This window comes from Danio rerio, chromosome 4, assembly GCF_049306965.1.
Source record: "Danio rerio strain Tuebingen ecotype United States chromosome 4, GRCz12tu, whole genome shotgun sequence".
NCBI lineage: Eukaryota > Metazoa > Chordata > Actinopteri > Cypriniformes > Danionidae > Danio > Danio rerio.
The window spans coordinates 54,076,999-54,095,297 of record NC_133179.1 but is presented as its reverse complement, the minus strand read 5'-3'; the positions used below and the strand labels follow the sequence as shown (position 1 = coordinate 54,095,297).

The 18,299-nt window shown below is 36.9% G+C and overlaps 2 protein-coding genes and 4 non-coding genes across 7 annotated transcripts in view; 5 read left to right on the top strand and 1 right to left on the bottom strand.

The window, feature by feature from the left end:
* LOC137491295 (uncharacterized) overlaps positions 1 to 18,299 on the top strand; it is a 331,835-nt gene that overhangs the window by 173,771 nt on the left and 139,765 nt on the right. The gene's annotated exons all lie outside the window — the stretch shown is intronic.
* Positions 1,949 to 10,344, bottom strand: LOC100149669 (uncharacterized). 2 transcript variants are annotated; one of them, XM_073948840.1, is made up of 3 exons: positions 10,285 to 10,344; positions 8,329 to 8,480; positions 1,949 to 3,650 (listed from the first exon to the last, which is right to left on the bottom strand). In XM_073948840.1, exons 2-3 carry the CDS (start codon positions 8,411 to 8,413, stop codon positions 2,758 to 2,760), a joined length of 978 nt encoding a protein of 325 aa, XP_073804941.1. In that variant the 5' UTR covers positions 8,414 to 8,480; positions 10,285 to 10,344; the 3' UTR covers positions 1,949 to 2,757. The 2 variants fall into 2 exon arrangements, with proteins under 2 accessions (XP_073804941.1, XP_068073777.2); XM_068217676.2 differs by lacking the exon at positions 10,285 to 10,344 and adding an exon at positions 8,820 to 8,875.
* trnai-uau (transfer RNA isoleucine (anticodon UAU)) lies at positions 14,250 to 14,322 on the top strand. Its single transcript has one exon. It is a non-coding gene; the product is annotated as a tRNA-Ile (tRNA).
* trnas-cga (transfer RNA serine (anticodon CGA)) lies at positions 14,441 to 14,522 on the top strand. The gene has a single exon. It is a non-coding gene; the product is annotated as a tRNA-Ser (tRNA).
* Positions 15,433 to 15,514, top strand: trnas-uga (transfer RNA serine (anticodon UGA)). The gene has a single exon. It is a non-coding gene; the product is annotated as a tRNA-Ser (tRNA).
* trnas-cga (transfer RNA serine (anticodon CGA)) lies at positions 16,485 to 16,566 on the top strand. Its single transcript has one exon. It is a non-coding gene; the product is annotated as a tRNA-Ser (tRNA).

Below are 18,299 nucleotides of genomic sequence, written 5' to 3'. Positions count from 1 at the left end.
CTCGGACTCTTGGTCCTCCATAATCATCACACTGAAGACTAATCATGCGTACAATTCAGGCTTAAATGTGAATAAATTATATTTTAAACATTTAATAAAATAACAGTGATTTAAAAATGCAATAACATTTTAGTGAGCAGAATAAGCTTATTATAAAGTATTCCAAACTTTTTACTGTGGCTGTATATTATAGTTATTACTACTATTTGTTGTGCAACATATTTTTTCACATGGGTGGAAGCCTTTGTTGAACCCACCTGTTTCTGATGTTTGCTGGGGAGCGATTCTGAATGTCTGGCAACTGTGCAGAGCTAAAAAAAAAAAAGATCACTGTGTTAAGTAGTTTGAGGGGACATGTGGTACATTGTCCAGTGGCTCCCAGTGCTTCAGCATCTCTGTACATGTTGTAGGTGGAGCTGGTGGTACTGCTGGTGCTGGTTGTGGCCAAATCATAGTGGGAACTATAGTAAAAGTTCAGTGGCATCTGAGGTAACAGGTGGATATTCTATTGATGGAGCAGGTGGAAGGAGTGGCTTTGGTGCTGGTCCAGATTCCTCGTCATCTCATCAAAATTAAACGGAAACTTGTTCAAATAGATTATAATCGCATTTGACTTTTTTTTTTACTTGAAATGACAATCTTTTTGCTAAATTAAAATAATTCAACCCATTCTTTAAACAGGGTTTTGCTTGTCACCCTAAAGAGTTTAAAACAATAATTAATATTATCCCTAAAAACATCACAGTATTGATCAGAGGTTTTCTTTCACACTATTCTGTAATGTTCGCTCTTCCATCTTTATTTTTAGAGATACAAAATGTAATAATAAGTTTTAAATGAATATTCTTATTTAAAGGCTTCATCCTAATCAGCTCAGACCTCGTTTATTTTAAAAGAATTTAATTCACAGAAATTAGAAAAATAAGAACAAGTTACATTTCTTATTTAATTCTCCCCAAAATTAAAGAACTTCAGTTAAAATGATTAATAATGTGTATTCATCAAAAGAATTCCTGAGATTAAAATTTGATACTGAGGAGAACTTGCCAATTTTGTGAAAGTTATTGAAAACACTGAGCATGTTTTCTACAACTGCATATGCTCATGTACATAACTTATAATACATAATGTCACACGCAGAATTCCACAGATTTTCTGCAGATTTTTAGCCCATCATTAATTCTATTTAGTAGAAATATTATATGAGAGACTTGCTTTGTTTACCAGATAAAGTGAATCTAATTGGATTTGCATTTTAAACATTAAATAAAAGTTTAAAAGATATTATTCTTTGTTTCACATATTTAGGATTTAGTTATAATACTCCCAAAATATTTTGGCAGAAATTAACAGATTTTTATCAAAATTCTTTGCAGAAATAGCAAAAAACGTCGACAGATTCTGTCTGGCCCTACACATGACTCATAATACATAGTGCATAATACAGAATGTCTCATGTCAATATCCATGTAAACCCTTTTTACAATAAACAAGTTAAATTTGGTGTAACTAAAACAAATTGTACACAGCATTACCTGGTTAACAACCTTTTATGCTTTGCAAAACATTCTTCATTTATAAATGCAGGTTTTTGGACCTTCTTTTAAAGTGTGACTTTGAGATTATTAGACTCATGAAAGGTCAAATAAAAGTATCCTCTTTCAATTTTTATTTTGCTCACCTATCATTGCTGGTTAGTAATAGTATATATATATATATATATATATATATATATATATATATATATATATATATATATATATATATATATATGCAGACAGCATACAATATAATATATTAGTCCACATGAGCAGTACAATATGTATTGCATATTAATAATAATTGGAATTTACAGATAGCTGAAGTCCTTCAGTAGTCCGTTAAGTCCTGGAATTAGCATGTAAGCTAACAAATCAGTCATGTTCTCATTCACAATTGAGACACTGGGTTTCCCATACACCAATTTATTTGTAGTTATGTGGGAGTTTTCACATGAACATTTCTTTAAGGGAAACTAGTTGTCTACAGAAAGTTTAATTGTCTGAATACAGGAAAACGTTTTTATTTTCTAAAATCAGTCCATCAAAATAAATGTGTAGTGTTCTGAAACCAAAGTCTTCTTTTGTTACCCACAACACATCAAGATTTGATCAAGTCAAAATCTCATAATCTGACACAAATCTGATCTGTTGTAATTGGCAAATGGCATTGTGTAGTCTGATCAGGGCTTTATGGAGTCTGCATCAGTCTCTCACTGTCAAGTTCACACCAGCCGAGTTTAGGTGGATTTTTATTCACCAACAAGTATTGTGAAACTGCAGACAAAAGCCCAAAATTGGAGGCAAATCGGTGTTTGTTCAAGGGAGTGACGATCAAACAATGTGAATAATCAAAAACACAATCTAAGAGTGTAGGAGAGTTTACCCTGCATCTCCCCAAACATTTTCTCCTCCCTAATCTTTCTAATTCTCTTTTCAGAGCCGACCATTTGATTGCAGTGTGCAATGTGCACAAATTTGGTTCTCAGTTCATAATAACTTAAAACACATATAGAGTTATTTTGCTTTCTTGCAAAGAAGAAGTAGAAACTCTCACAACCTGGTACATCTTCACCCCTCTTCAGTTATTGAGTTTAAATCTTCAGGTTCAAAAGGTTTCATTCCAGTAACTTGAGATGTATTCAAGAGTTCACACTTGTCCCGAGATGCTATTCCATGCTATCCCGGGTGAGAGCCTTAAGCTCCGCTTGACAAGGCCTCATTTTTTCTCTCCATTGTGAAGCTTCATATGATTGTCGAGGCTTCTTTTATGTTTAAAGACCTTTCCACACTCACTGCATCGAAAACGCTCGCCTGAGTGAATCTTCATGTGTTGCTTTATGGAGTCTTTGCATGTGAGACTCTTTCCACAATGATCACATGTGGTTCCAGTGTGACCATTGGTGTGATTCATGAGCCTAGCTTTGGTTGTGAAGCTCTTTCCACAATGAGCACATGCAAACGGCTTCTCTCCAGTGTGACTTATCATGTGGTGATCGAGTGTGTTTTTACATCTGAAACTTTTACCACACTCTGTGCAAGTGTAAGGTTTCTCTCCAGTGTGAATCCTCATGTGGATGGTAAGGTTTTGTTTTTGAGAAAAACCTTTCCCACACTGTGTGCAAATAAAGCTTCTCTCTCCAGTGTGAGTTCTCATGTGGACTTCAAGGTTGCCATTTTGCTTACAACTCTTTCCACACTGGAGGCAAGAGTAAGGCTCCTCCCCAGTGTGAATTCTCATGTGCGCTGCCAAGTTTCCTGTAGTATAGAAGCTTTTCCCACACTTTTGGCATGCATACGGCCTCTCTCCAGTGTGAATTCTCATGTGCACTGTTAAGTTTCCTATAGTATAGAAGCTTTTTCCACACTGTTTGCAGGTGTAAGGTTTCTCCCCTGTGTGAACTCTCATGTGAACATCAAGGTTTGACCTTTGACTAAAACTCTTTCTACACCGTTTACAGCTGAAATTACACCCAGATTTGGATTTCCGAGGTCTTCCGCGTGATGAAGTCTTTTTAGTGAGTGTGGGTTTTTCATCAGTTGTTATTTCTTGGTGTTTTTTTTCTTCCATTTCATTCCATTGATGAGTCTCTTCTTTCAGCACCATCAGGTCTTTAAAAAAAGAACAAAAAAAGTTAACTTTAGTATGAAAGCACAAAGTGGTAAGCATGATATGGATATTTACCCCAAATATTTAAGGGACTCTACTATTTACTCTCCATCATGTGCTTTTAAACATTTCCTTTCTTCTGGAACACAAAGTAAGCCAGCGTTTTTATCACAATATCTTATTTTGTGTTCAACAGAATCAAGAAACTCATCAAGGTTTAAAACCGCACAATGGAAAGTCAATGGTGAGGCTATTTTCATTTCTGTGTCAGAAATACCTTTAAAGGGTTTCTATTATGAACCTTTTTTATAAGATGTAAAGTAAGTCTTTAGTGTTTCCAGAATGTGTCTGAGGTTTCAGCTCAAAATCAGATTATATACCTTGCAGAATATTTCATTTTGGAGGTCTGAGAAAAACCAAGCTCTTTTTGTGCCTGTGGCTGTAAATGCAAATGATCAAATGCACTCGCTCTAGATTACTTATGTTGTGTTTCCTCATGTGCATCTCTTTCTTGGAAAACCTGATTGACACAAATCCTGCATGTTCATAGCAAGTGCGCATAATTCAGCTTATATTAGTGAGTTTGCATTATTGTATATAACTTATGCAAATGTTTTCCGGTACTGGTTTGCAGCTGGACAGGCATCCGCTGTTTAAAGCATATGCTTGATAAGTTGGTGGTTCATTCCACTGTGGCGACCCCTGATGAATAAAGGGAGTAAGCCGAAGGTAAATGAATGAATGAACTTGTGCAAATGCTTAATGCCATGTTTGCTGTAAATTGAAGTGATGAGAATATGGCAAGATGACATACTTTGCTACTGGTATTCATTCATTTGTACTTTTGTTTTTGTTTTCTTGCCTTTGTGCATGTCCTGTGGCTTAGCTGAAGACCTACATGGTGACATTTTATATACCTGACAAAATGCAGAAATGCCATTTAAAAAAAAGGTTATCTGCTGTTTGTCCAATCAGGGACAGTGACAATGTAAATATACAAATAATATTGTTAACCCGGTGTTTGCGAATGTGAACTGTCTGTTAATGAACACCCAGGATTATTTTATAACCCCAGGTATAGCATGAGCAGTGTGAAACGTATTTACAGGTAACCCAGGATTCTGTTTATCCAGGGTTAGAATGACCCAGGGTTAACAATTTCAAGTGTGAAAATTCCTAAGAATACTCAGCATCAGCTCTCAGAATAGACGTAGTACAACGACAAACAGCAACATATACACATTCTCAATCATGTCATAGTGACCTGATCTCATTTGCTATTGATTTAAAACTTACAATTCAGTTGCCTATTGGAGAAATGACATGGAATAATAAACGGCTATACATGTTCATGACTATACATACAAAGAAAAATAAGAAAATAAGAAAATATAACTTTGCAACATCAAGGAGCATTAGGCATGGGCCAGTATAAGATTCTGACGGTATGATAAGCTTGAATAAAAATATCACGGTTTTGAGGTACTGAGATTACTGCTCTAAAATATATTATTTTTAAATGTCTGGGTGGCGAGGCAGTGGCGCAGTAGGTAGTGCTGTCGCCTCACAGCAAGAAGGTCGCTGGGTTGAGCCTCGGCTCAGTTAGTGTTTCTGTGTGGAGTTTGCATGTTCTCCCTGCGTTTGCTAGGGTTTCCTCTGGGTGCTCCGGTTTCCCCCACAGTCCCAAGACATGTGGTACAGGTGAATTGGGTAGACTAAATTGTCCATAGTGTATGTGTGGATGTTTTCCAGAGATGGGTTGCGGCTGGAATGGCATCCGCTGCATAAAAACTTGCTGGATAAGTTGGTGGTTCATTCTGCTGTGGCGACCCTGGATTAATAAAGGGACTAAGCCGACAAGAAAATGAATGAATGAATGAATGAATGTCTGGGTAAAAAACAAAAACTTTATATTACAATATATTTTCTTTTGAGTCTTTTTTCTTTTTTTGTCAGGCTAAAAAATTTAAATGAATCATTGACTTCTGCTGTCTTCATTAGTTTCAAAAACACATTTCTTTACGATTAAAAATGACATCTTTTATCTGCTGGAGATACTGTTGTCGTGAAAAAAAAAAAAACTTAGATATACTGTAGGAATGGTACAGAAGAAAATATTGGCCGTTTTAAAACTTTTGATTTTTCCAAACGGCATACCTTGAAAGCAGTTATTGTCTCATGCCTAAGCAGCATAACACTGTTTTTATGATGGATAAATAAATTCTTTAAAAAAAAAACTCAAGTAAAAAGACTCCAATGGCGCAGCCTGCTGGTACGTGAAGAATATGGTCAATACTGACGAATTTTTCACTCAAATGTTTGCATATCATCATCATGCTGTAATCCATTTCTTAAGCAGAAAAAGTCATTTTTAGACTAGCTTGTTGGCCAGTTGTAGTCAGTGTAATGCTAAACATTTTTGTTCCACTATAATTTGTTTGGTTTGTCACGCGTCATCCCACAGCAACATCATATAGTTTAAAATACTGTACAATGTTTTATAACAATTATTTGGCCCAGATGAAAAAGATTTTATTTGCTCTATCAAAAAAATTATATAATTTAATACATTTAATAATACAATAATAAATGAATAATAAAATTAAAATGTCTTAGATATTTCTTTCAAATGATTTTAAATACCGTGTAAAATGGCCCAGATGGAAAAGATTTTTATTTGCCCTATCAAAAATATAATAATTTTAATAATACAATAGTAAATGAATGTTAAATTTTTTATGTATATATTTTAGATATTTCTAGCAAGATTTAAAATTTTGTGTAATAACAAGCAAGCAATACTTGTATCAACAAACTTTTTTTTCCAAAATAAACTTTATTTAAAATTAAAAAAAACAAATGGACAAATGTTTTAAAAGTTTTAAAAACTATAATAAACTAAACCTGTGCAAAACACAGGTCTGTCCAGGTCAATGTCCTTAGCAGTAAATACATGAAGCACGTTTAAACAAATGTTATTGTAAGGAAAATAATTAAAGCATTATAATAAATAATTTAAAACAAGTTAAAATGACCTTTTTGAATAATAAGATAAAATTTTTATTGAGTTGGATTGATGGTGATTGTATGGGTTTTGGCCAGATTGGGTAGAAAAACATGAACCTTAATTAAAGACCAAAGGAAAAATGAAGACTTGTTTATAAAAGATTTAAGACCTACAGCACAACATTTCAGTAAATTTAAGACTTTTTAAGACTCCAAGGAAACCCTGTTTAAACACAATAGCCCTGGTCAATAGTTATTATAATAATGATGTAATTCTAATTCAGATACTATCTGTGAGAATTAGTAACAGCTACTAGAAACAAGTTTAAACCCATAAAGAAGTTGATGAAAAAACGGGAATTGTGATCAACGTGACATATGCAAACATATTCCTGTCTTTCAATATGTGCTTTGGTGCGTTTAGGAGAACTAGGCAGCACACTCAGGGCTGCAAGATGGATTAAATTTAGTATTCTTATTAATAAAATATATCTGAATGAGGATCAGATGACTGAGTTGGTCTTTGAGGCCCCATTTACACTAATGCATTTTCGTTTTAAAATGCATAAGTTTTGCAACGGTTATGCCATCTGCCACACTACGCCGGAGTTTTCGAGTGCCGAAAACGAGCGTTTTGGAAACGCTGGAGAGGCCGTTTTCATTCTGAAACGCTGCTGCTTCGTCTCAGTGTGGATGATGGAAAACGGAGACATCTGAAAACGGAGGCGGGGCTGCAGACATTCGCCTCTCTGATTGGGGCTTTTCCTCAATATTAAGTAGCCTAACACACAGTTTAGTACCGCATCCTCTTCTTGTAAGTTCAGACTTCTCAAGTTTGATCAAGGCTGCAGTCTCCCCCTCCTCAGTTTGATATGGAAAACAGACTACCGAGGACACGGGTAAATCTTCAAAGGGAACAGTGTACTTTATAACTTCATTCACATCATCCTGGCTACGTTGTTTCACTTTCTCAACAATAAAATGTAAACATGATTTAAGGAACTGCCTATTTTCATTTTAATATTAGCAACTTAACAGACAGCAGAAATGCTGAGAGGTTGTGCTGCATTTATGAGCGTCATCTTCACTGTGTGGATATTTATAACAAAACGGAGCCTATAACAACTGCCTCTTTTCAATTTCAGTGAAAATACAAAACACACCCTCTCTTTTGCTGAATATCAGTTTTAATAATCTATAATAGCCATTATAAAAGTATAACAGACAATAAGTTTATACAATATAGGAAATAAAGGCAATCGATCTGTCAATATACAGAATGTAGGCTACATGGTTACATTAATCATTAACTTATCTTTGCGCTTAGCCAAAACACGTTACCTGAGAACAAGTAATAGATTCCAATGACCAAAGTCGGGGAATATGTCGTTAGATAAAGACAACAAGATGAATGAAATCGCACATTTAATAAGTATAGTGAGATTAGATCCTGCGGAAGATGCTTGATGAGCAAGTCCGACGAGCAGAGCTCTCATCTGGGTAGAAATGCTGCATCGATTGCCTGAGAGTGTGTGTGTGGTCAGGTGATGTGCGTTTTTAGTGTTTTGGTGTGGACAGAGAGCTGTTCAGAAACGCTCTGTGGAATGCTAGTGTGGACATCGTTTTAAAACTAAAGTGCACTAGTGTAAAAGGGGCCTGAGAATAAAAATCAACCTGTTTGTTCCTGTGGATCTTCCTGTTTGACTGTGAATGTTTCTTCAATCTTCACATCTTCACTCTCCTCTTTAATAAATGCCATCTTTATAACAGTGTGGAGATCAGTCGATTCTGGAGGAGTTTTTTTCTCTGTGTTTGGACACTTTATCCTGTTTAAAATGAACAAAACAATAAAAATGTCCTGTTTAAAATAAATAAAATTATGAAAAGAAACAAAATAACTTCTCTTTAACACTTAACTACTTAAACAGTTTCTTTATATAAGAGTAATTAACAAAAAGAAATCAGGTAAAACGTTCCTTTAAAACACTTACTACACACTTTACTGTTACTTTATTCAAAAAATAGCCCTCGGTTACTGAGAATAAATTAGTACTACGTTGTATAAAGGGTTAAAATAATATTTCCAACAGCAGTAACATAATTTAGCATCATATAAAAACTAAAACTTTCAATCGGGTTATATCTGTAAACGTTTTAAAACAAACCTTACTCCATTTGAATTACAGCGCTGACGTGGCGCCGCCTGATGACGTCACACGCCATGCCAAAATAAAAGTCTGTTTTGTTAAGCTTTTTTGCCACTAACGCCCTATTCACACGGGGCTTCAGTGTCAACGCTTGACTGAAGGCGTGCCTGAAGTTGAGGCTAATGTGATCGTCATCGCAGCGTCAGCCAATGAAATTCAGTCAGCAATAGGCCCCTGTCTAGCTGCCATATTTGCATTCAGCGATCTGATTGGCTGACGCCTCCATCGGCGCTTGAAAAGTTGAGCTAGTCCCAACTTCTGCCGCGAGCAACGCATCTGAAGCGGCGCCGACGGATCCACAATGCAGTTCGGCAACGCTTGACGTCACCCATTCAAAGTGAATGGGAAGCGTTGACGCTGACGCCCCGTGTGAATGGGGCGTTACTGTTGCAGTCAAGACTAGGGCCAGACGGAATCTGTAGATGTTTGTTGTTATTTCTGCTGAAAATTTGGGTAGACATCTGCGGATTTCTGCAGAATGTTTTTGGGAGTATCCAACTAGAACCTTAATATGGGAAATAAAAATAATACCTTTTTTTACTTTTATTTGATGTTTACAATGCAAATCCAAATAGATTCACTTTATTAGGTAAACAAAGCAAGTCTCTCATATAATATATCTATTAAAAGACAGAAAATATTACTTTACAAACTGCATTGTACTTAAATCCGATTAACATTTTCATATTAGTCAATAATATTACTGTAATTCATTTTAAAACGCAATAAATTTAGATTTACACATTAAGTAAATAAACAGAATTAGTGATGGGGTAAAAATCTGCGGAATTCTGTGGAAAATCTGCGGAATTCTGCGCGCACAGATTCCATGTGGGCCTAGTCATGACTTATAATAAAAATAAATCCTAAATAAAACTAAAGTGAAATATTCAGAGTTTCAGAGAACAGAAAAATGTTAGGAAAGATACTGAAATTCTGGTAATTTTATAACAGTGATTTTAGAGGAAATCTCTAAATATTAGAGGGAACATAAACCTGACAACAGATCCTATCTACGTCGCAGCGGATGCTCTATAATAATGTAGCAGTTTTGCAAACATCACGTTTTTATTGAGTTTGTGTCTGTCATATACAGTGCATATTTGACAGAAGCTTTACAGAGTCTGTGCGGTGACCGCAGAGATTCAGCTCGGACGAGACGCCGTTTAAAGTATTATTTTTTTTTAGATTTATATATAGTATACATATAGATTTTCATTGCTTTAAATTATTGCAATGTTTTTTATGTTTGTAGTTTGTAAATAAGACAAACGTTATAATAGGACCATGTGCATTGCATAGGATTATTCAGTATTTACACTCTTTGGTCACAGCGCTGTTTTTTATTTATAGCATTTAGTCATTAAACAATGATATTTTGAAAAAAGTAATTGTAATTTAAAAACAAGCTTGCAATTCTTACCGGTGGTTGTAATATTTCAAGCTTGTTCTCAGACAAGTGTCTGGGTCACTAATACTTAGTATTTCTGGAAAATCCGGGATAAAATTCTAGTAAATAATGTGCTTAAAATAAAATAAATGGCTTCCCAACAGTTTTACACCACCTAAAAAACTAATTTGTTTTTATTTAATTTATTTATTGACCCTGCTAATCCAACGAGAATACTTTTTTTTTCTATGGTTGCATCTGCATTTTAGTTTCTGTGATAGGCATATTGTATCTTTCTCAGTTAATTCAATAAATGTTGTTCTTTAAACAGCTTAAGCATTGTGATTTTAACCTGTATTTTGACCCTAATAGTAAATTGTTATTATGCACATCTAAAAATCAAATGAATTTTTACTCTAATAAAAATACATGTTGAAATAGAACACAAATAGACAAATGTATTTAATATTCCACAGTTTTATTTTTGAGTAACTGGTTTTCACTATTTTAGCCTATAATTTAAATTTTCTTTCTCTGTGTTTAAGTGTACTGTGTGTATAGAAGAGTTGAAAGAATTTATGCTCTTGATGAATGTGTACAGCTGTATATTTGTATAAATAAAAAATGATGACAGATTGTGGTGTGTTTTGTCATATATACAGATGAAATTATATTATGTATCCTTTAAAAAAAACTGTAATTATGTAATATTTGTTGGTTTAATGTTGAAAAGGCTGTTTATGCATTCATTTCAACTTTAAATCATTTGGATAAATTATATGTTGAATATTTGTGAATTCTATGATGTTCCAATCGACCTAAAATTAACATCATTTCAACGTTAGATAAACCAATTAGGTCGTTTATATGTTGAAAATGCGTGGATTCTATAACGTTGTTTCGATCGACTGAAAATCAGCATTGATTCAACGTTGGGTAAGTAACCAATTGCGACGATTTCAGGTTAGATTTGAATGAAGTGCCTGACGTCGTTTTAACATTACCCCGATGAGCAAAACGATGTTAATCAACGTCGGTGATCAACGTGGATTCGATATCAAAAGAAACGTTGATTTTAGGTTTTTTGAAAAAATACATGTTGTACTCGGCCTAAAATGTACATTCTTAAATGTTATTAAGGGCAGAAATACACACATAGATTAAGGTACATCTGAACTGTGATTTACAATAATAAAATCCAAATGTCAAAAAATGACGTTTATGGCGTTTTGCAACCAAACTCTTCATATACATACAGTTGAAGTCAGAATTATTAGCCCCCCTGAATTATTAGCCCCTCTGTTTATTATTTCCACAATTTCTGTTTAACGGAGAGATCTTTTTTCAACACATTTATGAAATAATATTTTACTAGATGTTATTCAAGACACTTTTAAAGACACTTCTAAAACCTAGCTTAACTAGGTTAATTAGGTTAGCTAGGCAGGTAAGGGTAAGTTATTAGGCAAGTTATTGTATAATGATGGTTTGTTCTGTAGACTATCGAAAAAAAAAATATATATATATATAGCTTAAAGGGGCTAATAATTCTGACCTTAAAATGAATTTAAAAAATGTAAAAACTGCTTTTAGTCTGGCCAAAATAAAACAAATAAGAATTTCTCCAGCAGAAAAAGATATTAGACATACTGTGAAAGTTTATACTTTTTATAATTATTATTATCTGACTGTGAAAATTACCTTGCTCTGTTAAGCATCATAATGGAAATATTTAAAAATGGAAAAATAATATCAAAAGGGGGGCTCATAATTCTGACTTCAGCTGTACTTGCTTGTTTTTTTACCAAGTTACTTTTGTATTTGCATTTTAATTTAGTTTCAAAATAGGATTTTATATATATATATATATATATATATATATATATATATATATATATATATATATATATATAGTAATTTTATTTATGTAATATGCTTGCTGTGTTAACATAAGAATCCTCTGCCTTTTATACTTTAGTTGTAATTTATTTCAAAATTGTATTTTATTTGTAATTGTTTTATTTCTGTCATATGCTTGCTGTGTGTGTTTCGATGTATATTTTGTAATAAACTGCAATATATTTAAACAGTTTGGCCTTTATCTTTTTTAATTGCTTGCATCATTTCAGAGAAAACAAGTACAAACTGTAAATTCTAATTACTTTCATTTGTAAAATAGATTATAATAATTTGGTATTTTTTCTCAAGCAATGCAAAGTGCATTATTTATTACATACTACATGCATCCATTTAAAAACCTGGTTAGTGATGGGAAGTTCGAATCATTTTACTGACTCGGATCTTTGAGTCTTTTTTCTAGTCATTTCATTCATTTGGTTCAATTTGCCAAAATGTTATTAAAATTTTACGAATTGCTTCCAAACACATCTACAACTAGCTCAAAAGGTTGATTGCATGACACATAAGTCATACATAGAATACTATAAGAAAGAGAAAATAATAGTTCAATGTTTCCCTGCTCTTTTGTCAATGAAAGCATTTTTGTCTCTTTGCTCAGCTCAACTCTTCATGTCTTCTAATGTCAGTGGTTCGTTCATGTTACACTGGCAGTCACATATAATCTTAACTAATGTACACAGTCTGAGCCAATAGAAGCCATCATAATTAGTTCACCTTTCAAGTCTTGAGTCATTTGTTATTTACGCGACAGAATGACTCAAATCGGAGAACTCGAGAGATGAGCGGTTCAATTCTTTTTTCCAGCTCTAAACGCATATAATTGGCCCGTGAGGAACGAGTGACTCAGACCCGATAGAGGACTTGTTCATGATCGACCCATTACTAAACCTGGTTGGAGATATCTGCTCCAGTCGGGAATTGAACCTTCAACCTTGTGATCTACCCAAAGTATTATTTATGGACATATTTCTTGAACTAGTACTGTTATATATGCATTGAGTAGTTTCTGGTGGGCAGAAATGCCAAAATAAAACCTTAATTTCACTTCTTTCTTTCTGAATTTCTCAAATTTTCTTCTTTTTTTCATATTTTTTTCTTCCCCTTCCAAAACAGACTATCGTTTCCCAGCTTTAGTGGAATCGGTAGAGGGTCCAGGGTTCAAGTCCCTGTTCGGGCATGCAAGACTCTTTGTGGAGCCACAGCTTTTGCCTTTGAGCTATCGCTTGCTGAAAGTTTTATCTAGATGCACAACACGTGTACTAGGCATGAGGACATGGGAGTACAGGCTGTCTTGTAGTCGTGGCTGAGTGGTTAAGGCGATTGACTTGATATCCATTGGGGTCTACCCCTGCAGGTGCAAGTCCTGCAGACTATACCCACATCCTGTTACTTTTTAAAATTGCAACAGTCATCAACTGTTTGCATTTCCAGTGTTTCTGGGGAAAAGTGTTGTGCTGGTAGGAGAAGAAAAACAACAGTGTGTGCTCACTGAACAGGAAGGACCATATCACATGGAGGAACATACCAAACAAGGACTGCAATGGCTGTCCCATAGCTCGCTGTGATTGTATAGTGGTTAGTACTCTGTGTTGTGGCCTCAGCAACCCTGGTTTGAATTCCGGTCATGGCAGGTTTTTCAAGGTGACATTGACGTTGCACTCTGTGTTGCCATCCTTAATCTCCAGCTTCCTTTTAGTGCAGGCTGTGCTAATGGCACATCCTGAATGTTTACGTTTCCTAAAGTGTGGAAGACAAGGGATTCGATATGAGCAACGGGACCTTTGATGCCAGCATGGTGTGAAGATAAACATTGATCAAGTCAGGCTTCTAAGGCATGGAAGGAATCTTTTCAATTGTTGAGTGTCCATTCTATGCCACAACAACAGAAAGACCTTCTGCAGTTATCATTGAACTATTTAATGTCTCCTACATGACATGGAGTCCAAACTATTGTGTTGTACTGATGTCTACACCTACAACAACCATAAAACCAACCTCACGATAAACTTTTGTGTACCGTAAAGGTCTGCGCCGACCACAACCCTAAACCTTGCCTACTTAAAAAGCCTTGCCAAGGAGCCCGGATACCTCAGTCGGTAGAGCATCAGACTTATAATCTGAGGGTCCAGGGTTCAAGTCCCTATTCAGGCATGCAAGACTCTTTTTGTGGAGCCACAGCTTGTGCCGTTGAGCAATCGCTTGCCGAAAGATTCATCTGGATGCACAACACGTGTACTAGGCATGAGGACATGGATTTGCAGGCAGTCTTGTAGTCGTGGCTGAGTGGTTAAGGCGATGGACTCGAAATCCATTGGGGTTTCCCCACGCAGGTTCGAATCCTGCTGACTACGTTCAGGCAGTGCGCAGGACTTAGTTTGCAACCTTCCATGATTGTTCGCAACTCTATTGTTTCTTGGGGAAAAGGGCAGTGCTGGAAGGGAAAAGCAACAAAAATAAAACGGTAGCGCATGCTATATAACTGCCCTGAGGGCCTTTCATTTTTAAAGACATATGACAGAGAGTGACAGTCTAGTGGCTTTCCCGTAGCTCGCTGAGATCGTATAGTGGTTAGTACTCTGTATCATGGCTGAAGCAACCCTGGTTTAAATCCAGGTTACAGCAGGTTTTTCAAGGTGACATTGGCGTTGCACTCTGTGTTGCCATCCGTAATCTCCAGCCTCCTTGTAGTGCAGGCTGTGCTAATGGCACATCCTGAATGTTTACCTTTCCTAAAGTGTGGAAGACTAGGGATTCGATATGAGCAACGGGACCTTTGATGCCAGCATGGTGTGAAGATAAACATTGATCAAGTCAGGCTTCTAAGGCATGGAAGGAATCTTTTCAATTGTTGAGTGTCCATTCTATGCCACAACAACAGAAAGACCTTCTGCAGTTATCATTGAACTATTTAATGTCTCCTACATGACATGGAGTCCAAACTATTGTGTTGTACTGATGTCTACACCTACAACAACCATAAAACCAACCTCACGGTAAACTTTTGTGTACCGTAAAGGTCTGCGCCGACCACAACCCTAAACCTTGCCTACTTAAAAAGCCTTGCCAAGGAGCCCGGATACCTCAGTCGGTAGAGCATCAGACTTTTAATCTGAGGGTCCAGGGTTCAAGTCCCTATTCAGGCATGCAAGACTCTTTTTGTGGAGCCACAGCTTGTGCGGTTGAGCAATCGCTTGCCGAAAGATTCATCTGGATGCACAACACGTGTACTAGACATGAGGACATGGATTTGCAGGCAGTCTTGTAGTCGTGGCCGAGTGGTTAAGGCGATGGACTTGAAATCCATTGGGGTTTCCCCACGCAGGTTTGAATCCTGCCGACTACGTTCAGGCAGTGCGCAGGACTTAGTTTGCAACCTTCCATGATTGTTTGCAACTCTATTGTTTCTTGGGGAAAAGGGCAGTGCTGGAAGGGAAAAGCAACAAAAATAAAACGGTAGCGCATGCTATATAACTGCCCTGAGGGCCTTTCATTTTTAAAGACATATGACAGAGAGTGACAGTCTAGTGGCTTTCCCGTAGCTCGCTGAGATCGTATAGTGGTTAGTACTCTGTATCATGGCTGAAGCAACCCTGGTTTAAATCCAGGTTACAGCAGGTTTTTCAAGGTGACATTGGCGTTGCACTCTGTGTTGCCATCCGTAATCTCCAGCCTCCTTGTAGTGCAGGCTGTGCTAATGGCACATCCTGAATGTTTACCTTTCCTAAAGTGTGGAAGACTAGGGATTCGATATGAGCAATGGGACCTTTGATGCCAGCATGCTGTGAAGATAAGCATTGATCAAGTTAGGCTTCTAAGGCATGGAAGGGATCTTTTCAATTGTTAAGTCTCTATTCATTGCCACAACAACAAAAAGACCTTCTGCCGTTGTCATTGATCTATTTAATGTCTCCTACATGACATGGAGTCCAAACTATTGTGTTGTACCGATGTCTGCACCTACAACAACCATAAACCCAACCTCACAGTAAACTGTTGTGTTTTAGCAACATCTACACCAACCATAAGCATAAACCCAACCTCACGGTAAACTTTTGTCTACCGTAAAGGTCTGCGCCGACCACAAAAGCTAAACATTGCCTACTTGAGAAGCCTTGTCATGAAGCACGTATAGCTCAGTCGCTAGAGCATCAGACTTTTAATCTGGGGGTCCAGGGTTCAAGTCCCTGTTCGGGCGTGCAAGACTCTTTTTGTGGAGCCACAGCTTGTGCCTTTGAGCTATCGCTTGCCGAAAGTTTCATCTGGATGCACAACACGTGTACTAGGCATGAGGACATGGCTGTACAGTCAGTCTTGTAGTTGTGGCCGAGTGGTTAAGCCGATGGACTCGAAATCCATTGGGGTCTCCCCGCGCAGGTTCGAATCCTGCTGACCACGTCCAGGCAGTGTGCAGGACTTACTTTGCAACCTTCCATGATTGTATGCAACTACATTGTTTCTTGGGAAAAGGGAATTTCAGTGCAGGCTGTGCTAATGGCATGTCCTGAATGCTTACGTTTCCTAAAGTGTGGAAGACTAGGGATTCGATATGAGCAACGGGACCTTTGATGCCAGCATGACTACGTCCAGGCAGTGTGCAGGACTTAGTTTGCAACTCCATTATTTCTTGGGGAAAAGGGCAGTGCTGGAAGGGAAAAGCAACAAAAATAAAACGGCAGCGCATGCTGTCTTACTGCACTGGGGGCCTTCCATTTTTAAAGACATATGACAGAGAGTGACAGTCTAGTGGCTTTCCTGTAGCTCGCTGTGATCGTATAGTGGTTAGTACTTTGTGTTGTGGTCGCAGTAACCCTGCTTCGAATCCAGGTTAATTAGGGGTGTAACGGTTCACAAAAATCACGGTTCGGTTCGATACGACACAGTGGTGTCACGGTTCGGTAGTTTTCGATAACGGAAAAAAAAAAAAGCCATAGGATTTCTCTGATTTAAATTTTTTATGTATTAAAACTAACATCATTAATGTATGATCTTGTTTTTATTTCCTTTACTTTAAACAGTGATACAGCTATACTTCCGGGTTTTCTACTTAGCAGCAAATAAAACAAATCCTTCTTTATACTCAAAACCAAAAAGCTGCCAATAAAATATTAATATACTATTGTAGTAGTTAAACAAATTAAAAGAAAAGAAAGATTTAGTTTTTATAAGGAACTCAGTTTCAATCAATTTTAAGTATTTTTTTCTTTTCAGAAAGATATGTGTCCACCTTATCTTCTGACAGCACAGATCTGGTTGATTTGACCGTCACCTGCCATTTTAGTGGATCTGAAAGCAGGAATTATCTGACTGAAATGGGCTTATGAAGGAATAATGTAACGGGGTTCTATTACATTTAACATTTTCTTAAAACCAGAAATTTCCACTACCGATTAAGATCCCTCATATGCACAGCTATAAATGAACCGATCGCCTCGGTTATTTGTTTTGCCCTGTTCGAATCTGTAGGAATTGCCTGTCTGAGTGCTGTTCCAGTTCCAGTTACTGATTCCATGATGTCAGTGTAAATGAAATGGTATGCTCAAATATTACCGCTAAAATAGCTTACTGTCTTAGCAGATGTTATTGTTATTTTCCACCACTCTCTTGGTGGTGGTGATGATGCGCGATGTATCTGAAGAGTGGTGGGGGCGTGTGTGTGTGTGACGAATCTGAAGAGCAGTGGAGGCATGTGCGTGCGATGTACCTGAGGGGCAGGGGTGAGTTGTGCGAAACGTACCTGAAGAGCTGAAAGGGATGCGGTGGAGAGAGGTGTGCATCGAATTTAGGCAACGGGGGGAGACGTGCGATTTCCGGAAGATTATCATTCGTTTGCGGGCATCGAGGAGTCTCTTTGCATTGGCGGGAGACTCGTGAAACTTCCGGGAGTCTTGGGATGTCTGGGATTACGTTAATGTTACTAGCCATTTTGCAAGGTAATAAAGCGCTTGCCGGACTGGATAGTGTTTGGAGGAGGGCGAATGTGGTGATATGTGAACAGGTTATTGAGATTGGCTGTTTTGTCAGTTCCAGGAAGTTGTCTCTGTCTCTTGCTCCCTCTCCTGTATCTACAACCACCTCCTTGATATCATCTGTTGCTGCTGGAGCTGTAAGAAACTCTTAAATTAAGTGGT